Source organism: Sylvia atricapilla, chromosome 3 (assembly GCF_009819655.1).
Source record: "Sylvia atricapilla isolate bSylAtr1 chromosome 3, bSylAtr1.pri, whole genome shotgun sequence".
NCBI lineage: Eukaryota > Metazoa > Chordata > Aves > Passeriformes > Sylviidae > Sylvia > Sylvia atricapilla.
Genome location: NC_089142.1, coordinates 111134734 through 111160584, shown reverse-complemented (window position 1 = coordinate 111160584; position 25851 = coordinate 111134734). Strand labels below are relative to the sequence as shown.

General features: G+C 45.1%; 1 protein-coding gene across 3 annotated transcripts in view; it reads right to left on the bottom strand.

Moving 5' to 3' along the window:
• RTN4 (reticulon 4) overlaps positions 1-25851 on the bottom strand; it is a 40350-nt gene that overhangs the window by 1484 nt on the left and 13015 nt on the right. Inside the window, exons 2-8 of one of the 3 annotated variants that reach the window (XM_066316613.1) lie at positions 24854-24910; positions 21622-24063; positions 8749-8956; positions 6773-6911; positions 1827-1896; positions 1098-1144; positions 15-73 (exon numbers count right to left, since the gene is read on the bottom strand). In XM_066316613.1, the coding sequence (XP_066172710.1) occupies positions 15-73; positions 1098-1144; positions 1827-1896; positions 6773-6911; positions 8749-8956; positions 21622-24063; positions 24854-24910 (3022 nt within the window). Of the gene's footprint in view, positions 1-14; positions 74-1097; positions 1145-1826; positions 1897-6772; positions 6912-8748; positions 8957-15503; positions 15683-21621; positions 24064-24853; positions 24911-25851 lie in introns of those variants that run through there. The other 2 variants (XM_066316615.1, XM_066316614.1) reach the window with 2 other exon arrangements.

Sequence of the window (25851 nt, the reverse complement as noted above, 5' to 3'; positions counted from 1 at the left end):
CTAAACCAACTCACTTTGCCATGGCATCTTTGACATTCTTGTTCACAAGTCCCAGGTAATGGTCGATTTGGGCCTGGAATTGAAGCAGACAGAAGAAGTTACAGCCCAGCTCCCTCTTTGCAGCCTGGCGGAGTCCCACAAAACTCCGAGGGAAGTGGGAGCTCAGCCAGGGGTATTCCCCAGTGTGATGCCACAACTCCAGGAATGCACCCACCAGAGGGCAAAGCCCCAAAGGAATCAATCCCTGCCTTCTCCCTGGTCCATCGAGCCCCAGTTGTGGGTGCAGGGCTGGACCCCTCTGGGCCCCCCGGAGCAGCAAAGCTGCTTAGCTGGGCTGGGCCAGGTAACCAGCTTAGGCTGCAGCCCAGCCAGAGGATTGAGCAGCTCGGGCTAAGCCCCACACACTGTCCCTGCTCCTGCCTTGGGGCTCCAGGGCTCCCTTTCCCCGTGGAGGAGGAGCTGGGACAGGACCCCAGGAGGCTCCACCATCTGCTCCTGCCTTCCCCCACGGCAGCCTTGTTGTTGAAAGAGGAGACGAATGGCTAAGCCAGAGCTGGCTCCCCCCTCCTGTGCACTGACCTACCCAAGACAGCCCTGGCCATAATTGAATCAAAAGCATTTTACTTTGGCTCCTTCCTCCCTCCTCCTCTTACATGGGAGGCTTTCCTCAAGAACAGCACTGGACTGGGCCAAGCAGCTCCCACCTCCTGTTTTTGCCAGGGCTACAAAGTCCACAGAGCTCTGGGAAACCAGTCCTCAATATCAGCTCCAAAAGGTACAGCAGGATTAACACACCGTGCCCAGTGCTACTCCAGTCCTGACCAAAGCTGGACCAGCAGAAAAGGCCTCCAAGTTCATCAGGCCTTTTCCAGAACTGTTTGCTGGGGAAACCTCTTCTTCCACCAAGAAGGAAAAGCACACACAGTCTGAACTTCAAACTGAACTAGCATTCCTTGGCCACGGTTCCTGGGTAAAAACCTATGTTTAAAGGCTTTAAATATTACAGAAAACTGAAATTAATTATAATTATTTGTTTCTGGTTTTGCTTCAACAGAGCTGATTTATAAAACACTTAATGAATTTTATTAAACACTCACCTGATGTCTCTCATAAATAACAGGAACACTGAAGAGCGAAATCAAAGCTGGAAAAGAGCACATCAAATGTATAAATGTGAACAACAGGGCTGGTGTTCAGGCAGAACAAGGACTAGTTTCGACACCTTGATATATCTTGCAAAAAAATTACAAAAAAAAAGTAATAACTAAGCCCCACGCACCAATTTTTGGCCAGTAAATTCAATAACTAATTAAATTCAGTAACTAATTCAGTAATTAAGGAGCCTGGGCTGTTCTCCAGGTCTCACCAACAGTACAGTAAGTCTGGTCATGGGTCACTTTTTCACTGTGGGTTATGCAAAGTCTTCCCAAAGGCTGCTCAGGCAGCTGTCAGGTTGGTTCTGACACCTGAAGCCAACTCGCTCTGGGATACAAGAAATTAAATCTTGCAGTGGGACACGGCCACAGCAGGTCCTGCACCTCCTTCAAAGTCCCAGCACAGCAACGACATTCAGGGCAGGCTAACCATGACAGGGACAAGCACAACAAACCTGCCTATAAACCATGTAACATCTGGAAATCAGCAATCTCAAAGAACTCAACAACACAACTCAAAATTACCTGTTCTGTTGTGTTTGTTGTGTTATCAAAAAAACCAAAACCCTAAAAGCACATCTCAAGGCTACAGGATCCCAGTGTTGACCAGACCCCACTGCCTTCCCAAGGTCATTTGGTGTGCCAGGTGTGTAACACAAGTCAAACACTTACCCAGGATCAGTAATGTCAGACCATTGAACAAGGCACCAACATAAGTGAAAACCCACATCAACACTGCGAACTGCAAGGGAAAAAAAAAGCCCGTCAGCACCCAGGACACCCCACAGTTTGCTGTAAACACAAATACCAAACTAAACAGCCCCAAACTGCACTTCACCCTTGTCCATCTCCTGTAACCAGAGCTGGGTGATGAGATGGCTGAAGGATTCAGTAACGGGATACGTGGCCTCCTGTGTCCAGGTCACGGGGCTGAATTCAGCCCGAGTCAGCAGTGCCCAAACACTGCCCTGTGCCTTCGCAGGGCACTGCCAAGTCCAAGGAATGATGGGCAAACAGAGCTCCTACCTCCCAGCCTCCAGAAAGAGGGGACAGGCCAGCCTAAGAGAGGTCAAAGGGCTGGTGCATGACACAGCCAGAGAGAAAGGAGGCCACTCACGTGTGGTGGCCCTGCTGCCACCTGAGTGTCCACCCACCTGCCCAGCCATGCTCCAAGAACAGACAGAGGCTTCTGTCACAGCAGGAAAAGCCTGTCTGGAAGGTCATGGGGTAGGGTGGGCCTGATTTACCTTTTCTCCTTCAAAAAAACACAAAGGCACTTCGGATAATAAAAACTTCAGACACAAGAGGAAGGAAAAGTACTCTGACATGGAAGCTGGCTCCACGTTAGAGCCAAGCTCAGAAGCAAAGACATCCCTAAAGCCTCACACTGCCATCACTGCTGGCTCCCTCTCCCAGCCCCATTCCCCCATCCCAGCTGACAGCATTTGTCCAGCTCCCAGTGGGACACAGGCTCTGCTTCCCAGCTCCACACAAAGGTCTGCCCATGTTTGGTGCCAGGTGGAGTGTCCCAGGCACACCTCTGACCTATAGCAGTGGAAGGAGGCTGAGGGCTGCCAGCTCTATTTCAGGGTAGGATTCCTCCCAAGGAAAATGAGCCGCTTTCTTCTAGAGTTGCAGGGCTGCTGAGGAGCTGAGCAGCAGCCACAAACAGCAGCTTTCCCAGTGTTTATTCCTTGCTCTGCACAGAACAGAGACCCCCAGCCCTGGTCAGCTCAGCACATGAGGTTTCTCAGAGGAAGCCTGGACACCATGGGAAGGCTGGCACTGGCAGCAGGGAGGGCAGACCTGGGCACAGTGAACAACCCAAATTGGAAACACTCCCATCAGCAGGAGCCGCGCCCAAGGAAAGGACAGGTACAAAGTGCTGGCAAGGAACACAATGCGTGGTTGCAGGACTATGGGTGTGGGCCAGGACCCTGGAAACTGGCCCGCAGCCAAGGTACTCTGAACTTATGTACCCCAATATCCAATTTTTGCTTATCAAAAGGTGCAACATATCCAAACCAAACAAAATCAACAGCCAGCAACAAGATAAGGGAATGACAATCAATACAAATTTAATTCCATGAGCCTTGCACTGAAATCAAGTGGACTTCAAGACCTTCGCTCAAAAGTGATCCTGTTCAAAATGCAGGTGCATTAACTGCAAGTGATGCATTTCTTTATCTGTCAGCACTTTTGAGATGTGACAAAGCAGCACCAGGGAGGGGCACGAAGTTAGGCCTCAGAGAGGCTGCACTGTTCCCAGCAGTTGAAGGATTCTGGCAGGTTTCTCAAGGAAAATACAGCAGATTTTGCTGAACTCCCTCATGATTGATGCAAACCCTGGCCCAATTCTGCCCTGCAATGCCAGGGTGAGCCTGGAACTGACCTCTCTGCCCCAGGCATTTAACACTTCCCTGTTGGAGCAGCCTGCACGTGCAGCACATCCCCCAGAGAGAGAGGAAAGGCACCAGCTTGCACTGGCCAAAGAGCCCTCAAGTGTGTGATGGTTCACAATGGTTCTCTTGCATCCCAAGAGCAATTCAGGACCTGGCTCCCCATGGACACAACTCCTGAAGCTCAGCACCACCCAGCCAGCTCAGCAGCCAGTAACACTGCTGATGACTCTGCCCAGGGCAGAAAATGTGTGTTTACGTAAGCGCAAAGGTAACAGGACTCAAATCAATCCCGAAGTCCAACCATTATCAAAACCCTCCTGTTTCGTGAGCATTGAATTTATGGTTCAAGAAAGTGCAAAATCCAGGAGTTCACATTTAACTACACAAGCTTTTATCCACCCAAACTCTGCCCAGAGCAGCATCAGACAGAACCATAAACTGCTGCATGTGCAGCATTGCTAGACGCTTCCAGCAGCTCTCCCAGGATTATCCATCCTGGAGTCCATCTCAACCCCACATTTGCTTACTCTCTTTTCTTATTAGCTATGCAAACCCAGAGACCTCCACAGACACAACAAAGCCCACCTGAAACACACCCAAGAGACCTTTACAAACACAAAAAACCTCCCCTGAAACACCTCTAAATAAAGCTCTAAGACAAGAAAAAGAAAGCAGAAGGCAGCACAGGATCCACCTCCAGAGCTGATACTGCCTGTCCCACCCGCTTGGGATGAGGGGAAGCTCAGGAGTCCAGCTTGGCCTCACCCTTCCAAGGCTGTGTACACCAGCGAAAGGCTTGTGTGGCTGATGGACTGAACCCAGTTTTTCAAGCCAGAATGGGCAAATTCAGAAGTGCCCCATGTCCCTTTTCTTTGCTACAGAATACTCAGAATACAGAGCTCTGCTGAATACAGCCTCAGCTGAGCAAGAGCAGCAGTGCCCAGTGCCAGCACAGCCTTTACGACAACAAAATGCAGCTTCTCCTGGGGCTCTGGCAAGGGCTCCTTTGAAGTTACTCAAGAGCTGTGAGGAATTTCTCCTTGTGCTGCATAAATATTTAGAGTCCATTTTAAGACTTCCCTGACTGAAGCACTGTTTAATAAAGAAGAAAAAAAATCTTAACAAGACAGATTTTACAGTCAGAACTATTACACACAATAAGCTGACCTGCAGACATTTTCTACATTAGAGCTCTGTAACTTGAATTATACGTAAACACGTGGTTTCCTATCGTGAAGATGTTTAAACTACACAAGCCAAGATATTTTTATTTTTTAAATCAGGGCCATTATATTACATAAGACCCTGGAATCCCAATGTTCTCCTTGAGCACAAACTTCAAAATCAGTAACTTGTGCTTGTGAACTGTCCTGACATTCACCAGTTTCTGATAAAGGGTTGTTTCCAACTACCATAAATTAGACTAATTAACCTACATAAAACATTTTAAATGTCAGAAGGAGAGAGGGGAAATGAATTAGTGCAGCTGAATAAACACGTCTTTCCTATGGACTGTAGTATTTGAAGTATTTGAATAGAGTGCCTTGAAGACATTCTGGCTGGAATTCTGCTTCTAACATAATTCCTCCAGAAAGCCTTGTTTTGAGACCAGTGTTCACTGGGACAGCAGTTGGCTGCTCACTGCTTCCTTCTCATTTACTGCAAGGGGTTGGAATCTCTACACAAATGGTGTGAGAAGTCTTTAAACTCAGACCAAGCCACGGATCACAGAGGGCTTAATCAGAAACACAAGTGATTCCCAGTCGTGATTCCCAGTTTTTCTGTGCTGTTGATATATCAGATCCAAACAGGATTTTTGGCAGCAGCACTAATTGATCATGTCTCAAAAAACAACCAGAACAAGAATGCTCAACCAGCTTCTAAAAAGCCTTTCCCTGCAAAGCCCTTTAGGAGCAGGGAGGTTATTGCACAACCCCCAGGCCAATACTCCCCCTCCTCTGAGAAAAGAAATCTGTCCCAGGAGCAGCAGAGTCCCCTTACACTTCCTCTTGCTTCCAGAGGGAACTGCCTCACTGCAGGAGCCTTGCAGGGCATCAGGAGCAGCTCTTCTGGCACAAACTGTGTTTAACTTGGAGCGTCAGGAGAAACTCGATCTACAGACTCTGGGTAAGACACTAAGATCTGCCTGCAGATTTCTACTGCACAAATACAACAAAGACTTGGACAGCCTTCCCAGCTTCCCCCATGTTTCACGAGGAGCCCTTCCCCCAGCCCCACAGCAACTCAAACGACTTCACAAAGCACTAAGTAAGGGGATTTACCGCAGGATAAATGCAAGTTTTTTCAAGAAGATTAAGCAAACTGAAAAGAAGTGGACAACACGCTACACTGGGTAAAAGAAACACCAGTTTCAAAACCAAAGAGAGGTGATTATAAAGGAGAGAATGTAATTCTCCCAGAACAAAACTGAAGGTTTTCAGCCATTTTTTTTTCATTTTGGAGACTTTTTTGGTGTGTTTTGCTGGTGTTTTTTCTTTTTCTTTTTTGTTACATTTGCTTAATTTATTACTGTTCTTCACAGTCAGTTGTGCTCTGCCACTTTCAATAAATCCCATTAAATTCTACATGGATCTACTCAAGCTGTTATACAGCGCTGCTCACACTGGGTAGACTAATTCACAAAACCCCATTTCAGTAATTCCCATCACTAAAAGCAGCAGCTTACACTCCCAAACCCAGGGGCTGGAACAAATGTCCACCTTCCCAGTAATGCAAGGGCAGCACTCACCATTCCAGCAGAAAGTGGAACAAAAACTCCTGTTTGAGACAGGGAGCAGCTCACTATCCACAAACAGAAAACCAAATCCAAACCAGGCTGGGACAATCTAGCCCAGAGCCAGGTTTTCCAGAGTGACACACATGTCAGTGATACATTCCCAACACCCAGATTGGAGCGTGGCTTGTGTTTTTAGAAGATTCCTGCTATAAGAGACACCAGCGAGTAGCTGGAACAGGGAGCTGCAGGCAGCCACAGCTTACCTCTGCTTTCCATTTGTATTACAGCTCTGCCCACGTGCAGATCAAGTTATCCTTTACAGTCACCCCTATCGCTGCAGGCAGCACTCGATATCCCGCACTTCCAAGAGCAAACTACATCTCGTTATTGACTTAAGCAGAGCCATTGTTCATTCTGCAAGGAGCAGCAGGCTTTGCTAACCTGGGTCAGCAGCAATGCCCTCACCGAGGCAAACTCACCTTGAGGGAATCCACCAGGTCATCAACGAGGAAGAGGCGCCGCAGCTCCCGGACGGTGCCGTTCACGTGGCCCAGCACGACGTTGCTGTACTTCTGGATGAGCTCCTCCGACACAGCCACATCCGAGTCCAGGTAAGCCCTGCAGGAGACAGCCAGGAAACCTCCCTGAAACAGGGCTGCCAACTTCATCTAGGTGTTAGATAGAGCACCAACAGAACCTCCTTTTTGCGCTACAGAGAAATGAATTTCACACGGTGAGGAATACTGAAAAGACAGAACAAAACTAACCTAAGCTATTCTTGGTGAACCATTTTTTTCTCACTGCTGTTTACTCAGCCACCTGCACCAGGCAAAAAAGGTGGGCAGGCTAAGACAAGGGAAAAAAAAATCCTACAAAAGCAATATATCCATTTCTGCCCCTGGAAGGCCCTTGGGGAGTTAGCATTAAGCTGTAACATACTATGGCACAGCAAAATGAGCTAAACTTTTCATTTGCTAAAAAAAAATTTCTTACAGCTAGTGAAAGCAAGTTTTTTTACATAAAGATATAAATCCCTATCTGGTTATATGTTCTTTCCACTCCACTGTCACTTATCTGCAGTTGCAGTGGCGATGGCAATTTGGAATCTTTAAACAAAGTATAAATTATTTACCTAATGTGCATGCTGGAGGCAGAAGGAGCAACACAGCACATGTGTAACACGTGCTCATTTTACAGTTGCTAAACTTTTGTTTAGGGGGATTCTGCTTTGCAGTGGTTTTGTTTGGGGATTTTTTAGTAAGAAAATTGCACAATGCTCCCATGTATGTCATTTAAGGCAAAGCTAAACATGACCTTGTGGCAAGTCCAAGACAAATGAAAATACTTCAAATGGTAACTGCAGCAAGTGGCCATTTCAAGGCCACGTTCTGCCATTCACCCTTGGCTTCCATCTGCTCACCCCTCCCAGCTCATCCACAGGATACTCAGTACCTGCATCAAAAATCCCATTCTTCTTATGGGATTTTTTTCAGGTAAAAATATCCTTCTTGTAGCTAAGCTATAGAGAAAAAAGTAAGCAACCAGGTATGCTGGCCAAGAATGTCTGGAAGCTACTTAGGAGTATCAGCATTTTTAGAAAAAAACTACAGAAAGAGCACAGGTAGAACAAATTCTGCTTCTTCTTGCTAAGAAAAAGACTTGAAATTGTTGTTTGGACAATGAGAAGCAAACAAGATTTCAACTGGGAATATCCACCCTAATGGGGGGGGAAGGGGAGGGGGCAGGAGGCAGCGTGTTTTCCCCAGAATTTTGTCCCACAGACTGGCTTCCACTGGAAAAGGAGCCATTGCACATGGTCTGAGAGGAATGGAGGGAAACCTACAGACACACTTTGCTTCGCCTTATAGAAGACAAGAAGAAGGGAATACCACAAAATTACTAAGAGGGATGTAGACAGAGGGGGAAACAGGAAGGTGGCATGGGGAGGCCGAGCCACTTCACTCATTAATAACAGGGAGAAGCAAGGCTGGGCAGAGTGGGACAGGGCTGACAGGGAAACGGGAAAACACACGCTCCTGCATGTCCTCCAACACACATTAATAAGGCTTTATTTCTCTTAGGAGGCAGCTCTGCAGCAGTGGGTACCTGGACCGTCACCGACCTCGCAGGTGGGGAGAACAGCTACACTGCTGCACACTAAACCACACATTTTAAGGTCTTAAAAGTTTCAAAAGGATTAAAGTAGCCCTTCGTCATGGTTTAAACCCTGCTACAGTTATTGTGGCTATTCCATCCCTTGTACCAAGCCCTTGGTCCATTTTCTGTATGACTCCTGAGAAAATGTGAAAGTGGGGAACACATTTTTCAGCGCAGAGTCTATCCACATTATAAAGCAACATCTTGCAGCACACGCGTCACCCACTGCTTCTGGCAGCACCAACACTGCTGCTCTCCAAAAGAGAACAATTTTGCTTAATCAAAAGAAAAATCTCACCTGAAGGGGTGGCCCTCATCAGACTTCTGGATTGCCTGGATAACACCCTTGTATATCCTAAAGCTGATGGTGACAGAGAGCAGCGCCAGGGCAATGTAGGCTGTGACGCTGACGATGCTGAACACTGTTAATGAGAGCAGCAGGAACAAGCTGGCTCCAAACACCACCCCGGTCTTCTTAATGTCTCGCCAGTAAAGGAGGTCAACAACTACAATTTAAAAGAGGTAAGAAATTAGAGCAAGACACCTTTGGCATTCACATCAAGGCAGCAATTTTTCGTTATTCACTCGACTGCTAAGAACCACCGAGTGGAACTTGTGAACCCCTGTCAAGCTAGAGCTGAAATCACAACTAGAAATAGTTTATTTAGTACTGGTTCTGCTCTGGACTTTAGATTTATATTTAGATTACTGCTATTAGGATTACCCCAGATGCAATTGTTTAAATTTTAAAACAATGCTGCCCCTAAGCAATGTCAGAATTCATCTCTTCAGTTACTGTGCTGTGTTCTGCACCAGAACCACAGCAGTTTGTGCTTCATTTCCTCTCATTGTCGGGCATTTTGTGGAGGTCACTCCCTGGAGAGATTGATTCCAATTCCCTGTTAGGACAGATAACAAGACACCAACAGATCTCTAAATCATTATATCTTTCCAAGCCTGGTAGAGGCAAAGGCATTGCTCAAAGACTCATTAACAGTTCATTTTGTTTTCTTTTGATGGAAGCATTCCCATGGGTTTATAATGTTGATTATGGGTGACAGACTGAGCCATCAAGAAGGAATACTCTCCCTGAAACGTCAATCCAGGCTAAATCTGCTGTGCTCCAATGCAGAAGACTTCATTTGCAAACCAAGTTTAGTTTTCCTCAAGTGACCCTCATTAGAGAACAGAATATTATGCCATTTTTAGCATCACTGTTCAAAGCAAAGTACACCCTTGCACAAGGCACAGGTAATGGCTTAACCCACCCACTGCAGATCTGTTTGTTAACAGCAATAACGTACTAGAGACAGAGTCCAAGATGAATTACAGAAACATACTGCACTGCACATTTAGTAATCCTGCCCCATCCCAAACATCACCAAAATTAACTGTAAAACAGTATATCGCAGCTTGCAACAGATTATCTGGATGACTGTATAAGCATTTAAAAAAATAGAATTTGTCTATTATTTCTTGCAGGATGAAAGCACAGTCATGCACCAACATTCAACACTCGGTGTGTTCTGTAGGGCAAAGTCTGTGTAACCCTTTTGTAGGTACATGCCAACATCCCTGGGGCTGGGGTGTGTTTTCCCAGACTCTCAAGAGCTGAGGTTCTTTCCAGTTATTCCAACATGGAAACTATACTGCATAGCAAGAAAGGTGAAAACCACGATCAGAAACTTGAACCCACCCTAGTGCAAAGTATCTAACCCCAATATTTAATTCACATTTCAGCAGGAGTTTCCTGCAGCCCCACAGACAGAGCCAGGTTAGAGCTGCACCAACACTTGCAATTTATCTCAGACCAGAAGTGCTGTGGAAAGAACAGCCTCACCCCTCCAGCACCAACCAGCCCACTCCTTTCTTCCAGCCTATGCTGTGCCAAAACCATCCCAGAATGCAGGGAGCCAGCCAGATCAGGGCCTGGAGCTGCCACCATGTGACTGCACCAACATATGGGGGTAGAGATAGAGCAGCATCACCCAGAGGCGACACTCCTGCTCTCCCCAGCACCTGAAATCCAAACTCCTCCTCTCACTGCAGGCCAGGCTCCAAGCAACACGACTTTTCCTTAATATTTGTGAAAATCAAACAAACAAAATCAAGCCATTGTAGATCTCCTTCTGTTTGGGTTGTAATCCCAAAATTTACCTTTTTCTTTGGGTTCTTCCTTTGATTCCGGACATAAAAGAATCTATTATTGTCTCTGCGCACTTTGCATTAAACATCAACAAAATTGTGTGACTGACCTAAGAATCCTTGTAACCTGTAAACCTAAACTGAACTGCAGAGAACCTCAACACCTGCATGAGATCTTCACAACCAGTCTTGCCAAAACGAGTTGGTGGACTTTGTGTTGGTGGACTCATGTAAGGCATCTTTTCAAAATACCCCCTCATTTCTTACGGAGCATTCGTTGCAAGGACTGGAACTGTGTTTATTTTTAAATGCTGCAGTTTGAGCATCCATGCACACGAATCTGGTGCTGCCCCTGTATCAGGTGACATTCAGTGTGAGCCCTGCCTTCTCTGCCTGCAGACAGCATTAGTTCTGTAAACCAGCTGCTCCCTCCTCTCTGCACGGCTTTAAAGCTGTAGGTTCTTCCTACTCCGCAGTAAATCACTTATTCCATGCATTAATGCATTATCCCAGTTATAAGGAGTGTAAAGAGAGTAATTAATCTGTATGACAGTTCCAGAATGCCAGAAACAAAGGTACATTGCTGGAATTAAAGCACACAGCTAAAGCCAAATGGCCTTTAGCGACCCATCAAGTCTTTTGTTCTCGGTGATCAATATGAAAAATCCCCACGCCAGAAGCTCCCTGACCAGAGTTAAGCTGCACATAAAACATTTTTCCTCATTCCATCTCCACTCCTTTTGGAGAGCGAGCAAACAAGTGTCAGCTTAATGACATATGGATCTGGTTTCATCGTAAATTCCTCAAAGGAAATTCGGCGTTTAAGTCACTGAAAAACTGCTTTGTAATTTTGCAGTCCAAGAAAGCAGATGAAGCCACCGATTTGTATTCTCCAATTGATCAGAAACAAGTAATTGGCCATTTTTAAAAAAGGAAAATATTAAAAGCATTACTAGCAGCAGCTTTCTGGCTTTAACTTACAAGCAAGATATTCACAGCAGATTAAAAATGAAACCAGAAAACAAAACCCCCAAACCAATTTTCAGCAACAGCCCTGCAAAAATCCTTCCTTATGGAAACCGTTCTGAGCTGCATTTTATACAATATTAAGTATAATAAAATAAATTATATCAATGCACGTCTTGCAAGCCTCTTCTAAAATAAGAACAGCTGCCTACATTTGGTAAGCACGAACTGTCACTTGGCACGTCTAAAAATAGTCCTGTACCATCCGTGCCTTACATGCACAACTCATCCAGTTACATTTTGCTTTTAAAGCGAGTGCTGCGATAGGTTTGGTGCTATATTTTTTAGTCTTTTCCTTACAGATATTAAAGTTAAAAACCGAGCAAGTCGCATCAGGGTTTGACGACAAAAACAAGCGCTCTGATATCTTTAACCTGATAATCCTCTTTCTAAAACCTCCGAACTGTTGTTTTGAGGTTGGTTTGGGTTTTTATTCAGAAAAAGCAATTCAAAGCGAGACCGCCGAGCGAGCTGAGCCGAGGCTAGCAGAGCAAAGCAGGGAAAAGGGACTGACCCATTCTGGCATCCATGTTGAGCGTGCGGCGAGCCCCGGGCCGTGGCGCGGCTGGGTGCCGGCGCTTTCCCCTTCCTGCGAGGGCACGGCGAGGTCGGAGCTACGCCACCTCCGCCCGCTGCCGCGGCGCGGTGCGGGCTGCCCGCCTCCCCAGCGCCGCCGCGGACACTGCGGACAGCCCGCACACCCCGCAGGAGAGGCTGCTCGCTCAGAGGGGAGGGAGAGCACAGGGAAGCCTTCTCTGCTTCGATTTAACGCTGTGCCAATAGAGAAATGGGACAGCGGCGCTGAGAACGAGCGGCTTTCATCGCGGCTGCGGCGCCGTGTGTCACCGTGCAGGAAAAGCTGCTGGGAAGAACAGCCACAAGCACAAATTGCTCTGCATTGCTGCGCGGAGAGGTCTTTTCCGCTTACAAGCGATAAACTTCCTGTGCACAAAGGACGCGATCTTCAGGGTTTCTGCTTATCCCTGCGCAGAGAATCCGAATGCTGCAATTGCACTGGAGTGGGGCAGCCTCGGCTAGACACAGCCCAACCCCCAGGAGAAGCCATCAACCAGCCAGTGCTTGGCGTGTGGAGCACCACCACAGGCTGGGGTTGGACATTTTCAAGGCTTCCTGCATCAGGATGATTATTCAAACTGCTGGTTGGCATCCTTACAGGAGCAGAGACCGGGCCACGAAATTGCAGCCTCCATTTGCCCTCATCAGACCCGCTGGAAGCCAGTTTGGTCCTTGACTGTCTCCTTGCAAGCCAGCAGCAACCACCAGCCCCTGGCTGGAGAAACCGGGTGGTGACAGCAGGACTGCAAGTGGTGCCAAGCAAGTGGGACTGCCACCGACAGAGCTGTCCCTGTCCCAGGGACAGGCATCCCTGGGCAGCAGCGCTGCACTGATGGGCTCCAACTGGGGGCCAGAGGGCACAGAACAAGGCTGAACCATGCACAGCTCAGGCTTGGCACATCTGCACCACAACCCCAGCACAAAAAGTGACAGAGATTTCACAATAACGTGCTAGGACAACAAGGCAAACACTACCAGAGACTCAAAACTGACCGCCCCAAACCTATCCCAAATACTGTCTAATAAGCCAAAGCAACGTTTTCCTTTCATTTCTACTTGACCAGATACTTGTGCATGTGTGCACAATGTACCTTCTGGGAAAACCATTCCAAAGCACCAAATATTCATGACAAATGATCCCTAGGCAATCTTTGCCATCATTAACTAAGTTAAACCAAAAATCAGAGAGATTTCTGCTCATTAATTAGAAAAAGAATCCTGAGATAACCTGGAAGTATAGCTGTGCTGTTCACCATACCATCGTATCAATATTCAGCCATTAAAACCTGACAATTCCTTCCAATCATTAAAAATTAAATAAAATAAATGTTACATTTTAGTACCAATTACTCCATAGGGCCTATCTTCAAGAGCATTAAAAATTAAAATCACGCTACCCCCAGGGTAGATCCATTTCATCCTATCTGTCTAGATGATCAATACCACAGGTATTAATCAATGCCACAGGTTGTACCACTTGCATTATGCTTGTTCCTCAACTACAACACATTAACCAAATCTAAATTTAAGATTACATTCATTAGGAAGCAGTGTTTCAGCTGCAAAGTCCAATGACGAACTATACTTTTTGCTCTTCTCTGCTTTTAGATTGAATTATTTTTTTAAAGTAATTTTTTAGCATGGAAAGAAGCATGTTGCAATATTTGCTTCTATATTTATTTTGGGGCTTGATGAATAGTGCAATCAGTCCCTGAACTTTACCCATCATTTTCCATGCCACTGGAGCCTGACTAAGGAAGGAAAAACGTAAAACACAGCGTCTTCATCTTGTTCAGAAGAAAAAAACAGCTCTAAAACCAGGCTTGAACAGCAGCTGCAAAAGGAAAGGAACCAGGGTCTTCTGCTTCCCCAAAAACTTTCATTTCTGCTTCCATTTTCTTTTAGATCTGATCTCTGCTCAGGGTGGGCAACTCAGGGGTTTTAAAGCAAAACAGACTCCATTATTCTCCAGGCCTCAAATTCCAGGGATGGAAATGTGCTTTCAGCTCAGCACCACCCCTGCCGGGCTGGTTGTAAAAGAAACCTGAAAACCTGAAAATTTGGCCTGAACACAAAAAGGCCTTTTGATTTTTACCACAACCTTGTGACCTCAACCCATTTTATTTTTTTTTCCCTTTCCTTTCTTTCTTCCCATTCCTGAGAATTTCAGGCCTGACGTATGAAGCCTTGAACATTTAAATTACTTACACATCAACAACATATTACTAAACACTGCACAGTATTTTTTCCTAATATTTTACAGTTCTTTAATGAAAGATTAAACTTTAAGAACCTGATTTTGCAGGGGCAGAGTGTTTTCACCTTCAAGGCTTTTTTTGCTGTATATTTAGGTTCTGATAAAGCATTCTATGGATTTCAGAGAGCTGGCAATTTTGTCCAAGCAGAAAAAAAAATATAAAACCCCCAGATTTTGAACAATAATTCCCAAAAAAGGAGGGAAACTTCACAAGGTCCAAGCACAACAGGACCCTTTAAAATATATTTAAGTATCCAGAGATGATCAATTTTTTTTAAAGCTTGTCCTGTTGATAAAGTATGAAGATTACTTATTCAAATAAGGCTTAAACTCTAACACACTGAGCACTAATGTAATGATCCACAGAGATTTACCCTGGAGATCTCCCATTGGGTGCTTACAGGAACAAAGTTCATCACCACACTAATTTAAGGTTAGCTACTTATTTACCTAAAACAATTTGGTATTCTGGCTGTAAAATCTAAAAAAAATCAGACACACTTTTACCTAGAATTTGGCAGAATTATGAAAGATCCTAAGCAAACGGGATTAAGGGTAGATTTCAAACAGATTTTTAGAGAAAATACCCCCACCCCTGCTGTAAGCCTACATGCAATTTCTCCTCTTAAAAATATTAAAACATGACCTGCAGGTCACGTGGGCTGTTTCAGTTAATGGTTGGTATTGATAGATTATTAATAATCTCAACATTTCCAAGGACTAAATTCGGACTACGCCGGTATTTGTGCTGAGCATACCAAAACAAGCCCTTCATTAATACGCTCTGTAGGGCTGGAAAAGACCTGCAGTGTCACACGAGCCATTTCCCCTACATAAATTATTTAATCCTTCTTCATTGCTCCTATTTACCCACTTAAATCTGCAGCTTTTATAATTCTGCACGTGGCACAAAGACACTCCACATTTTCGGCTACATTTCACAATCAAACACACGCTACAGACACCATTTACTCAAAACAAGCCGCGGCGTGTCAAAATAACAAAATAAAGAAAAAAAAAAAAAAAAAAAGAGGCGAAAGAATAAATACCCTTATCCTTCCAACTGCTCGGCTGACTGTCCATCTCTCCAGCTGCGATTATCAATTATGCATTCCAAGAGGGGAGAGCTGCGGGAGAAGCAGCCCAGGGAGGGAAGCATGGGCTTTCCCCGGGCTCCGCAGTGGTGCTGCACTGGTGCTGCAGGAGCGGGTCAGCTGACGGGGTGTGGAGCTGACGCAGTGCTGGCAGCAGGAGCGGCTTCTCCCGGAGAGAAGAGAGCGGCTCCTCCCGGCGGAGCGGCAGCCGCGGCTCCGCTAAGCCGCTTTTCGCCGCCCGCCTCGAAGGAGTCAGCAGACGAGCTTTAAATAGATTGCTTTTTCAAACAGAGGTTCAAAGGCGTTGATGAATCTCCCAGATGTATGGCTTTCACCTCCCCCCGCCCCCCGCCCGGGTTTCTGTAAACTGATTTCTGCTTGCTAGAAAACTAACAGAGAGACCTTTGTAATACTTCTGCCCTCACAACAAGCAGCGTGAAGGGAAACAGAAAAGGAGCCTTTTTCTGTGCCTGGAACAAAAGCAGAGGCTCATGAAGAACACGATTAATCCTTTTGCTGGTATCTTTAGTCCCCAGGAGCTGCTCAGCCGTATTTATTCCTCTTAATGAAGGCTGCAGAAAAAGTTACCCAGCCCTTTACCTAATTCCTACAAGCAAAGACCTTCCCCTTTTCTGTTCTACAGCAGCATTCTCTGTCGGCAGCTGGTGAGCTGACAATTAACTGTTCCCTTCATTGAAATAAAACCAGGAACCTGACAGTTTACAGTACCAACATAGAGAAGGTGACATATGGAAAGTATTGCACAAACAGGAGAGCTGGTGAATTACAGCTCCAAATCCAAAAGAGAAGAGCTGTGGGAAAATCCTGTTGTCATTTTGTTTCCATCCCTGCTGAAAAAACCCCACAACTTCTTTCCCAGCTTGGAGTTTCTTCTTAAGATCTGGAACCAACAGCAGAAAGCTAAAACCTTCCCAGGACTGCTCCAAAGCCTCTTAAAAATCTAGTACACCATTTTCCTAAGAACTAGAAAAGGGCATTCCCACAAAAATACTGTAGACCAGGAGGGGCTAGAGATCCTGATTGAGACCCTAAATAGACAGTTTTACTTTTCGTTAGAGCAATATTACGCTGCAAAAGATTACTACAAAGAGACACAAAAGCCCTGGGTTTGACTTAAACTGCTACGTAAATTTAAGGCCTCCTTTGACAGCAAGACCAGATATATCTCTTTTTAACTTTATACAAAGATGTGCATTTCAGTTCCAGTTTCAACAGGTAAATCCAAACAAATCCAAAATAGGAGGGAAGTAGGGAGTATATATTCAAACATCACAGTGCAAGTGAATGTGAAAAGTTACACTGTACCAAAAAAAAAAAAAAAAAATACAAAACACATCTGAAAATCTGCTTCTGTCTTCAGGCTGAACTGAAAACCTCCAAAACCTGTGAGTCCCCCTCAGTCACTAAATTTGCCAAAACCATCATTCTTTCAAAGGTCTTTCCACTAATTATCATATTTCTAAAGATACCCACATAAAGCTTCTTCATTTCATCTTTATATTCTTTATATCTTATACTTAAAATAGTGCATTTATGCAACTCTGTCTAAGCAGAGTTCGTTGTGGCCACAGCAGAGTGGCTGCACCACCAGTCCTGTTTGTCCCATCTCCAGGGTGCCCTCAGTGCCTCCCTGGCCTCCAGATCCTCCTCTTCACCCTCTGCATACCCAGCGTTCACTCTCCCCACTCCATGCAAACACACCCAGAACAAAATCCACCTCCCATTTCAGGCAAGAGGGGACCCCCCTCTGCACATAAACTGGGCCACCAGCGCTGCCAAACTTCTGGAGAAGCTGTGTCTTCAGCAGGGACATTGCACACGCCTGCCTCTGGAGCACGTCTGAGCACCAAACACAGAGGAGGTGGCGTTATCAGGTGCCCCAGAGCAGTCAGGCACAATCAGTTCTGGCCATGTGGCACGGAACGCCCCAGGCTCCACAGGGGTGAGTGCTTGACTCACTCCCTACTCCCACATTAAACCACCCAGAGCAGGGCCACTGAGAACAGCAGTGCACTGCACCTTCCCTCTCCTCTCCCTCACTGCTGGGGCCTATCTGGCAAAGTTAGCAACTTCCCCCAGATGCTCCATTTTCGCCCTAATTCTGCCACTCTGAAGGAACTTTCTTCAGCCTTTGCTCTTTTAGCAGCCTCAGCAACACAAGTCTTTGCTTCTCAACAGCGGTCACAAGAGCTCTAATGGAACATAGCAGGTCTGTGTCTTTCCTTCAGAAAAATTTTGCTCATTGGGTTTGGTTTTTTCCTTATTCCTCCTCCTCCACAAATTCTCTACTCTCTGGAACTCTCAATTTATTACTATTTACCTGGTAACATAAAAGATTACCTGAACAAGCAAAGAATCTACGAATACAATGAGATGAAATTAAATCAAGATATTTTATATTGAATTAGGTAAAATTTTACCAATTTGCTTCTGAAAGAAACTCAGAGACATTCCAAGGCACTTTTTCTTCAGTGAAAAACAACAAACAAAACCAAACACCTCCCATCTGCTGAGTGGCTCCATTTAACTCACTACAAACACAGAAAATAACAGGAATTCCCCAAATGGGTACAGCTGGTATTAGGCAGAACTTCTAATGTCCTTAAAGCTTTACACAACTGCAATAACCTGGTTTCTGTTACAGAATTACAGGAAGTATTTGATTACTGCCCCCATGTTGTAGGAGGAAAAAGGAAAGATTCATCATTAGTACCACCCTATCACAGCACATTTCCCAACCTGGGCTTCACCTTTGTATTTGCCCCCTCAAGAAAATCCAGGAAATGTAAAATATTATTAATTAGCTGCATTTCTGAGGGCCTGTAATGGAAGGAAATAAACCAGTTAGATTTAATCTGAAGGGAACGTCTACAGAGCTGGTAGTCAAACCCACAATGAAACAAGGGTGTTCTGGGGAAAATGAGGTGACTCAACATTACTTCCAAATATTATTGTGATATTCAACATAGACATAGGGAGGGATTTAAACTGTCAATTTCCATTTTAGTACATAACTTTGCTGTGGCCAGAGGTTTTGAGTCTGTAACTCAATGTCAATAATAAAAAGACCTCCACATCCCATCAATGAAAACCAGGTTAGTGGAAAGCATGAACTTGGGGAGGATTAATGATCTGTATGAGAGAAGAAAGTCTGTACAACAGAAGGGCTGAGATTGGTAATGTGCATATTTTGCTTTCGTGTCTCAAACTCATTTGAGGAGTTGGGAATTTCTCCAAACCTGGATAGATCCCTTCCTGTCCAGCAGGCACTGAGGCTCCACCTCGGTGACAAACACTAGATGGCATTAAAGCCCTGTCACACAGACTGGCCCTAATCCATGGCTCCCCAGTGCCTGCTGCACTGGCCTGGTGCTCACACCTCTTGCAGGAGCTGAGGCAGCAGCACCTGAACCCACAGGAACTACCCTCTGAGGTCACATCTTACCAGGCAGTACATTTTTAGAGCTCAGGAATGTGTATTTGAGGTCTGGTGAGGGTGACAGAGAAGCAAGGCTATTTGCTCAAAGCCAAATACAGCAGCTACTGAGAAATACAAACTTGGAAAAAAAATCACTGTATTCAAGACAGCAGAAATTACTGGTGTTGCAGGGGGATGTTTGCCCTTAAAATTGTTCCAGTTATCTACAAGTTCTGTATTTGTTTGGGTTTGGGGTTTTTTGCTTTTGTGTGTTTCTTAAATCTGTCTAGGTTACCCAAGGGTGTGCCAGGCACCACTTAACAAACCTCCTTCTACCCAGGAGGCTCTTCAAAGCTTTACATTTGCTCCAGTGGAGTGGAGACGTTTAAAAAGTTTCTGCAACCATTTTAGAATCCCTGTTAGCTCTCCATAGCCCACTGGGGCTGTGGGAAGTTACAACACACTGGCATTTAGGTTAGCTTCCAAAAAATAGCACTGTTAAGTAAGCATTCCACAACCTTGGATTTAAGTGCACCAGTAAGGCAGCTCAGATTAAAGCTTTAACAAGCATCAGTCACACCATCACACCAGCTGAATTCCACAAGTCTTAAGACACAGTGAAATCTATTTCAGTTCCACTGATGGGTAGGAAAAAAACCCCAGAGAACAAAGGTAGACTCAGAAGGCCACACACATGCACACATGCACTTGGCCTTGTGATGAACAATCCCTCCTTGTTAGTTCTTCAATGATACTCTGAAATTGTGCCTAAGCAGGGTGGTATTCAAAGCAGACAACTGATGTTGTTTGCTGCTTGTCTCAGAAGCCCAGTTCTGTATTTTGCAACACAGCAGCGTGTGGAGAAAAATGCAGGAAAAAAGGGCCGATTTTTAAATTTGCATTCTCATCTGTTTAATTGGTATTCTCGTCTACTTGCTTTAACCATGTGTTTCCTCTAGTGTAAAGCAAAAAATTTTCTTCCCAAACAGCACAGCATTTAAAAAATGAAAACCGCAGCTGCTCTCCAGAGTGAACACAATACTGAGAGGCTGCAGCTCCCCAGCCCAGCTCACAGCATACCAGACAGATGTGGGCCCTGTCCCTGCACTGGGCCATGGATGGGAGAGCAATGACACTGCTCAAGTTCTCCTCTCTGCCCTGGCAGCTGGGTCTCTGCAGCTTCTGTGGCAGCTTCCCATGGGTGGAAGAGCAGCAGCTGTGTCCTCCTCAGACCCACAGTGAGGGGCTGCCTTCCCCAGGCAGGGACTTGCCTGCTACATCTATGCAACAATTAAAGATGCTCTGCAAAGGTCTCCCTTAAAAAAAACCTAACATTAAAGATCTTATATTAAGTTCAGTGTTTTGCTTCTTTTTTTTTAAGTAGACTGAGCTCTAAGCAATTAATCCCTTGACATGAAGTCCAAGACACAGCTGCTCTCTGAACAGTTCTATCTACTTGGAAGCCTTCACAGAACACACAGACACACAAAGAGTTTTAGCAATGCAGGTTATCAATGAAATTTTACCCCAAGCAAAAAGCAGAACTCTCTTTCTGCCTTACCTGTATGTATAGAGGAAGCGAGACAGGAAAATTAGCAAAGGTAAATATAAAAAATACATCTTCTACCTTATTTCCCAAACCTATTTCAATTGCACCAACGCTGATGTTCACTTCAACATACACCTGCTATTCCCTTCCAACTCAGGGTACTCTAATCCTATTTCATGAACTGTAGGCTGCAGCTACTGCATAAATACAGTACTGCTGCTGAGTCAAACTAACTCCTGATTTTCTATTTAGAGCACTGTGCTTTCTGCAGGAGCTGTTTTTTTGGTGTGATTGCTTCTGGTCAAAGCTTAAGTAGCAGCAGAATGCAACAATATCAAAAAGCAATGTACTCCTCTAGTCTACAAAAACCTGGAAATTCATGAGATGTTCCCTTTAGAGGAAAGAATACAACTTCCTGCTACTGTAACTGCACATTACTGTAAGAAAAATTAACTACACTGAAGTGCAAGCCCCACCTGAAAAGAGAAACAGAAATCAATACCTGTGCTGTACATAAACCAATTTTAGTGTTTGCAGAACACTCAACTTCTTAAGGACCACTTTTCCAGTAACCTGCATCCTAAGCTCCCTCATGTTCACCACTTGGTTTATAAACCACTGGCCCTCATCTAACACAGGCTATTTTCCAGATTCCAGGCACATACAGGAGCAGCAGGGGTATTTTCCTGATTTTACAGTCTGATGTCTAAACTGTTAATGAAAAGGAAGAAACGTCTCTTCAAATCATGTGCATCCCAGATTCCCAGTTTGTGAGGCTACCCCATGCCCAGCCGTGGAAGGGCCTGCAGTGAGCAGTCACTCATTTCTGCATCAACAGACCAGGGGCAGCAGAGCTGGAGAAGAAACCTGGAGATGCTGAATCCATCCCTGAGAAACAGAAAAAAGGTACTAAAGCAATCAAAACATGAAAAAGGTACAAGTGCAGGACTGACATTTTCTGTTACCCTCGGCCTACAAAGAAGTTTACAAAGAAAATTATTCAAAAAGAGTAAGTCAAGACATGCTTAAGCTTAGCTAAAGAATTATGCAGATGAGCAAACTGCAAGACAGCATACACAGATTACCTGAAGACTTATTCAGCTTTGCTGAAAATACAGCAGTAGGTTTTTTCTTTTCTTTAACAGAAGCAGCTTCTTTCTCAGCTTCCTTCTCAAAAGCTCCTGGTTTTACTACACTGACTATCTCTTTTTCAGCAGATAAAGTTGAGGTATCTGTGGCTGGTAAGGACATGGTGGATACTTCAGGCACTTCTCTGTCCACAGCCTCCAAAGACTTTTTTGAGGCATTGGTATCTTCCTCAGCTTTTACTTCTACATTCTTCACAGACAGATCACAGGGCAGCTCTGGGCAAGGCAACTGCCTCTTCTCACCCTGGATCACCTTACTGATGTCTTCACCTTCATCTTTATGCGTTATTTCTCGGTCAGTGGCTTCCATCACAAATTCAGGAACAGTTTTAGGATGACCTAACATCACAAAGTCTTCTTCCACTGAGACTGGGGAAGACTCCGTGGGTGAGAGAGCTTTGTCATCTCCTGGTTTTGGTTCCATAGCAACAGATACATCAGCTGAATAAGCCAAAGCATCCAGCTCTTCCATTTGAAGAGGAATCTTATCTGTCTTGGCTATTTTTGCAGGCATTGGCTCAGATGGTAGAGCAGCAACAATTTTGGAAGAGTCCAGCTCGGGTTGGAATGACTCCAGATAAGGCTTGCCTGTGGCAGCTACTGAATCCACCAGTCCTTCCTCATGCTCTTCATCACTTGCAATACTCTCAGTGGATTTACTTTTAAAGAGGAGAGATGGATCTTCACTTGCTTCCTCAGCAAAGTCAGATATCATCTGGCTATTAAACAGACCAGCTTTTCCAAACTGTGGAGACAGGGTTCCATCTAGTTCCTTGTCTTCAAGCACATCCTGAGAAATGCTTTCTGTTACCGATGTCTTTGAATACTCTGTGAAAGACGGAGAAGGAGATTCATCAGAAACTTTTGTTCCTTTAATTAAGTCACATGCAATAGATATATAAGGAGTCTCCAGATCTTCAGGAGCGGTGCTACTCTCACCAGCAGGTTGTTTAAATGCCAACGTCTCCTTTGCTTCCTGGGCCTGTGTTAGTGGTACATTCACTGCCTCTTGGTACACAGGAGGTTTTTCAGCCTCTTTTACATTCTCATACTTGGCAGTAGGCATAAATGTTTCTAGTGGGGAAGCCTCCAGCTGCACGACAGATGCTTCTGCCCCAGCAGTGCCGGTGCTTAGCGGGGCTTCCATAACAATATCGGGCAATATCGGTGATGGAGCAGCTTCCGAGCCTTCAAAGGAGGGGCAGATTTGTGCTGTGGGTTTCAGAGTCTCCTGCACCGCCTCAGAGGTTTGCACTAAATCCATCTTGGTTTCATAAGCCAGTTTTGTGCAGGCTGCATCGTGCATCTCATAGGCCTCCTGCACCAGGTCAGGAGTGAGACCCTCGGGCATGTTTGCAGTGCTGTCAGGCAGCGCTGGTGGAACCCTCTGTGCTTTAGCAGGGTCAGTTCCCTGCCCTTCCTGCCCAACTGCTCCAGCAGCAAAACTACCTTGTTCTGGGCCTGTCTGAGCTTTCAGTTCTGCAATTTTTTTCTCATCGTCGGTTCTGTTCTCTGAAGTGCCCTCCTCTAGTGGAGAAAGAGATTTACCTTTGTTACCACCAGGACTTGGAGAGGAGTCAAATTTAGTACAAGTGATGTAAGTCTGTGAAGGTTCTTTTACAGCTTCTGGGGTGCTTGGGAAGGAGGGCTCTTCAGCACTGCCTTCACTCTCTCTTTCGTAATCCTTCTGCACATTCAGCTTACCCACACCGTATTTGTCATCCAAACTGCTCTCCAGCTCGGCCTCTATCTTACTTCTGGCATCCTCTGTCATGCTGCTCAACCCGTGACTAGCACCTTTGACTTCCCATATTGGCTCAAATGGTTTGAAGTCTGCATATTCTTCCCTCCTAAGAGGGTCTTCTTTTAGCACCCCTTTTTCACCATGATCACCCCCTCCTCTGTGTTTGTCTTTGTTATAGAAGAGATCTTCCTCTTTTCTTTCAAATAAATCTTGGGGAGATTCTGGAGACATTTTCAGCTGCTGTGCAGGCATTTTCTCCAGGTTAGGTAATTCTTCAGGGCCCTCTAGCTGTGTTTCTTCTTTAGCTGGAGATAAAATGGCTGCTTCTGCTTTAGCAAATGGGGGTTGTGGATATTTAATCTCTGAAATGTCTTTATCATTTCCCTCTGCAAGAAAAGGGTTTCTGGCATTTTTCATAGGTTCTTTATAAACCTCACTGGAGCTTTCTTTGTAAGTGCCTCTTGCAGAAAATCCATCTGAGAGTGTACCAAAGGCCGTGTGCTCTTTAAAGGGATCAGCTGAGAGAGGAGAGAAGGAGGAAAGAGAAGGAGCAGGATCAAGCGGGACTGCAGTAAAATCCTCTTGACCAAGCGACTTAGTGCTACCTGGCTGCTCCTTCAAGTCCATAACTTTTTCTGTGACCATGGATAGAAAGGAAAGTTAGAGAATGCAAGTGCTCTCAAAGTCAGTGCAAACTTTCAACAAGTTCACGTGATTTTAGCTACTACAAGGCTCTTCCAAGATCTAGCATGGATACTATGAGCCATTAATACACACTATCACTTAAAGCTATTCTACTTCACTTCTAGGAGAGATGTAAGCAAGAGGCTCAAGAAGCAGCAACTTTATACAGTGCAAAGATCTCAGTAAAGCTGAAGATGCCAGACAAGTACAGAGGGCAATATTAACAAAGCCAGAACAGGAGGGTGGCAAGGGGAGACAGAGAGGGCGGGTACAGCTGTCTGGGCACAAACATATTGCACAAACATGTGCCAGCAGTCTTTTTTTGACACCTTTTATAAAATGGGAATTTGTGGATGGTGTACCGAATAAAAACCAATTAATACTACAGGTGAAATTTTATTTCTTTAAAATACTGCAGAAAGTTACTATAGATTAAATCTTTCTGCTAAATCAGTAAAGCAACTATGCTCTGATGTGTTAACCTGTTAACAGTATCAACTTCCCTCCTACATCAAGGGTCCAAGGGTCCATTCACAGATGGCTGTATCTTGTTTATTAAACAATTTGCCACGTAAGCAAATGAATGCATATTAAAATCTGGAACAGATCAACACTGAAAAATGTGACAGAGGCTATTCTTGGACCCATGCTGACTTTTAGTAGAGGCAGACTAGCGGGAGAGGGTTAATGAGATCAGAAAGGCAGGAGGTACTCAGACAAAGGGGAGCAGAAAGAACTTGCCTGCAGAGGAGTGCATCAGAGGCGCAGATGTAGCAGGAAGAGCAAAAAGGGTCTCATCTGAAAAACAAACAAATAACCTCAGCAGAAGGAAGGGCCAGGGTGAAGAGGGGAGAAGCATACAAGTAGTCAGTTCCCAGTAAACCCAACAGATCCACAGCCAACACCCAAGAGGACCAGGGAGCACCATCATCAGAGCCAGGTGATTTGGAAGAGCCAACACCCAGATTTCCCCATTCACAACGGGATCTTTACTGAGGATCTCCAACCTCCAAGCCAGTTACCAACTATATAGGGTGAGACACCTTGGCAGCTGCTCTTATTTTCATTCCCTGACCATGCACACCACTGGGCAGCTACACCTGCCATTGCCAGTGGCACACGGTGCTTACTCAGCTCTCCCCATATCCCCACACTTGTGCAAGAGCAGCCCCAACAAACTCAACCAAACCCTGGTGAAAGTTCAAATGACTAAAGCAAGCTCTGAAACATCCCACAAACACAGCACTCCTCAGGCACAGCCATACTGGGCCATACAAACTGCTTTATGTCTTTACTCTTTTCCTTTTGGTATTATATAGACAAAGCCCTCAGCCGAGGCCATTATTTTAAAGCCTTTTTTGGCTTTAATGATCCAAAAAGTGTATTTGGCTTTGCTGAATTTGCTTTAAGCCAAATACCTCCCAAGACAAACCCAGTTCTCCAATTTCCACTCAAAGCTGAAGTACCAGCCATCATAAGGAAACAGGCAAAGCAAAACCAGTCCTCCTCTGGATTTGTGACAGCAGCAGTGTTTTTGCCAGGTCCATCCTGGCTTATTGGGTTTACACTGATGTAAGAATACTACCATTTAGGTAAATTTATTTCATTCTGAGAAGTGCATAAAGTTTACAAATTGAGGCTGCTAAAGAAGATTTGCAATTTACATCAATTGCATTAGCAGAGCTAAAATTATATTAAAGCACTTAAATCAGATTTTTATTCTTAGTACAGACACCAAC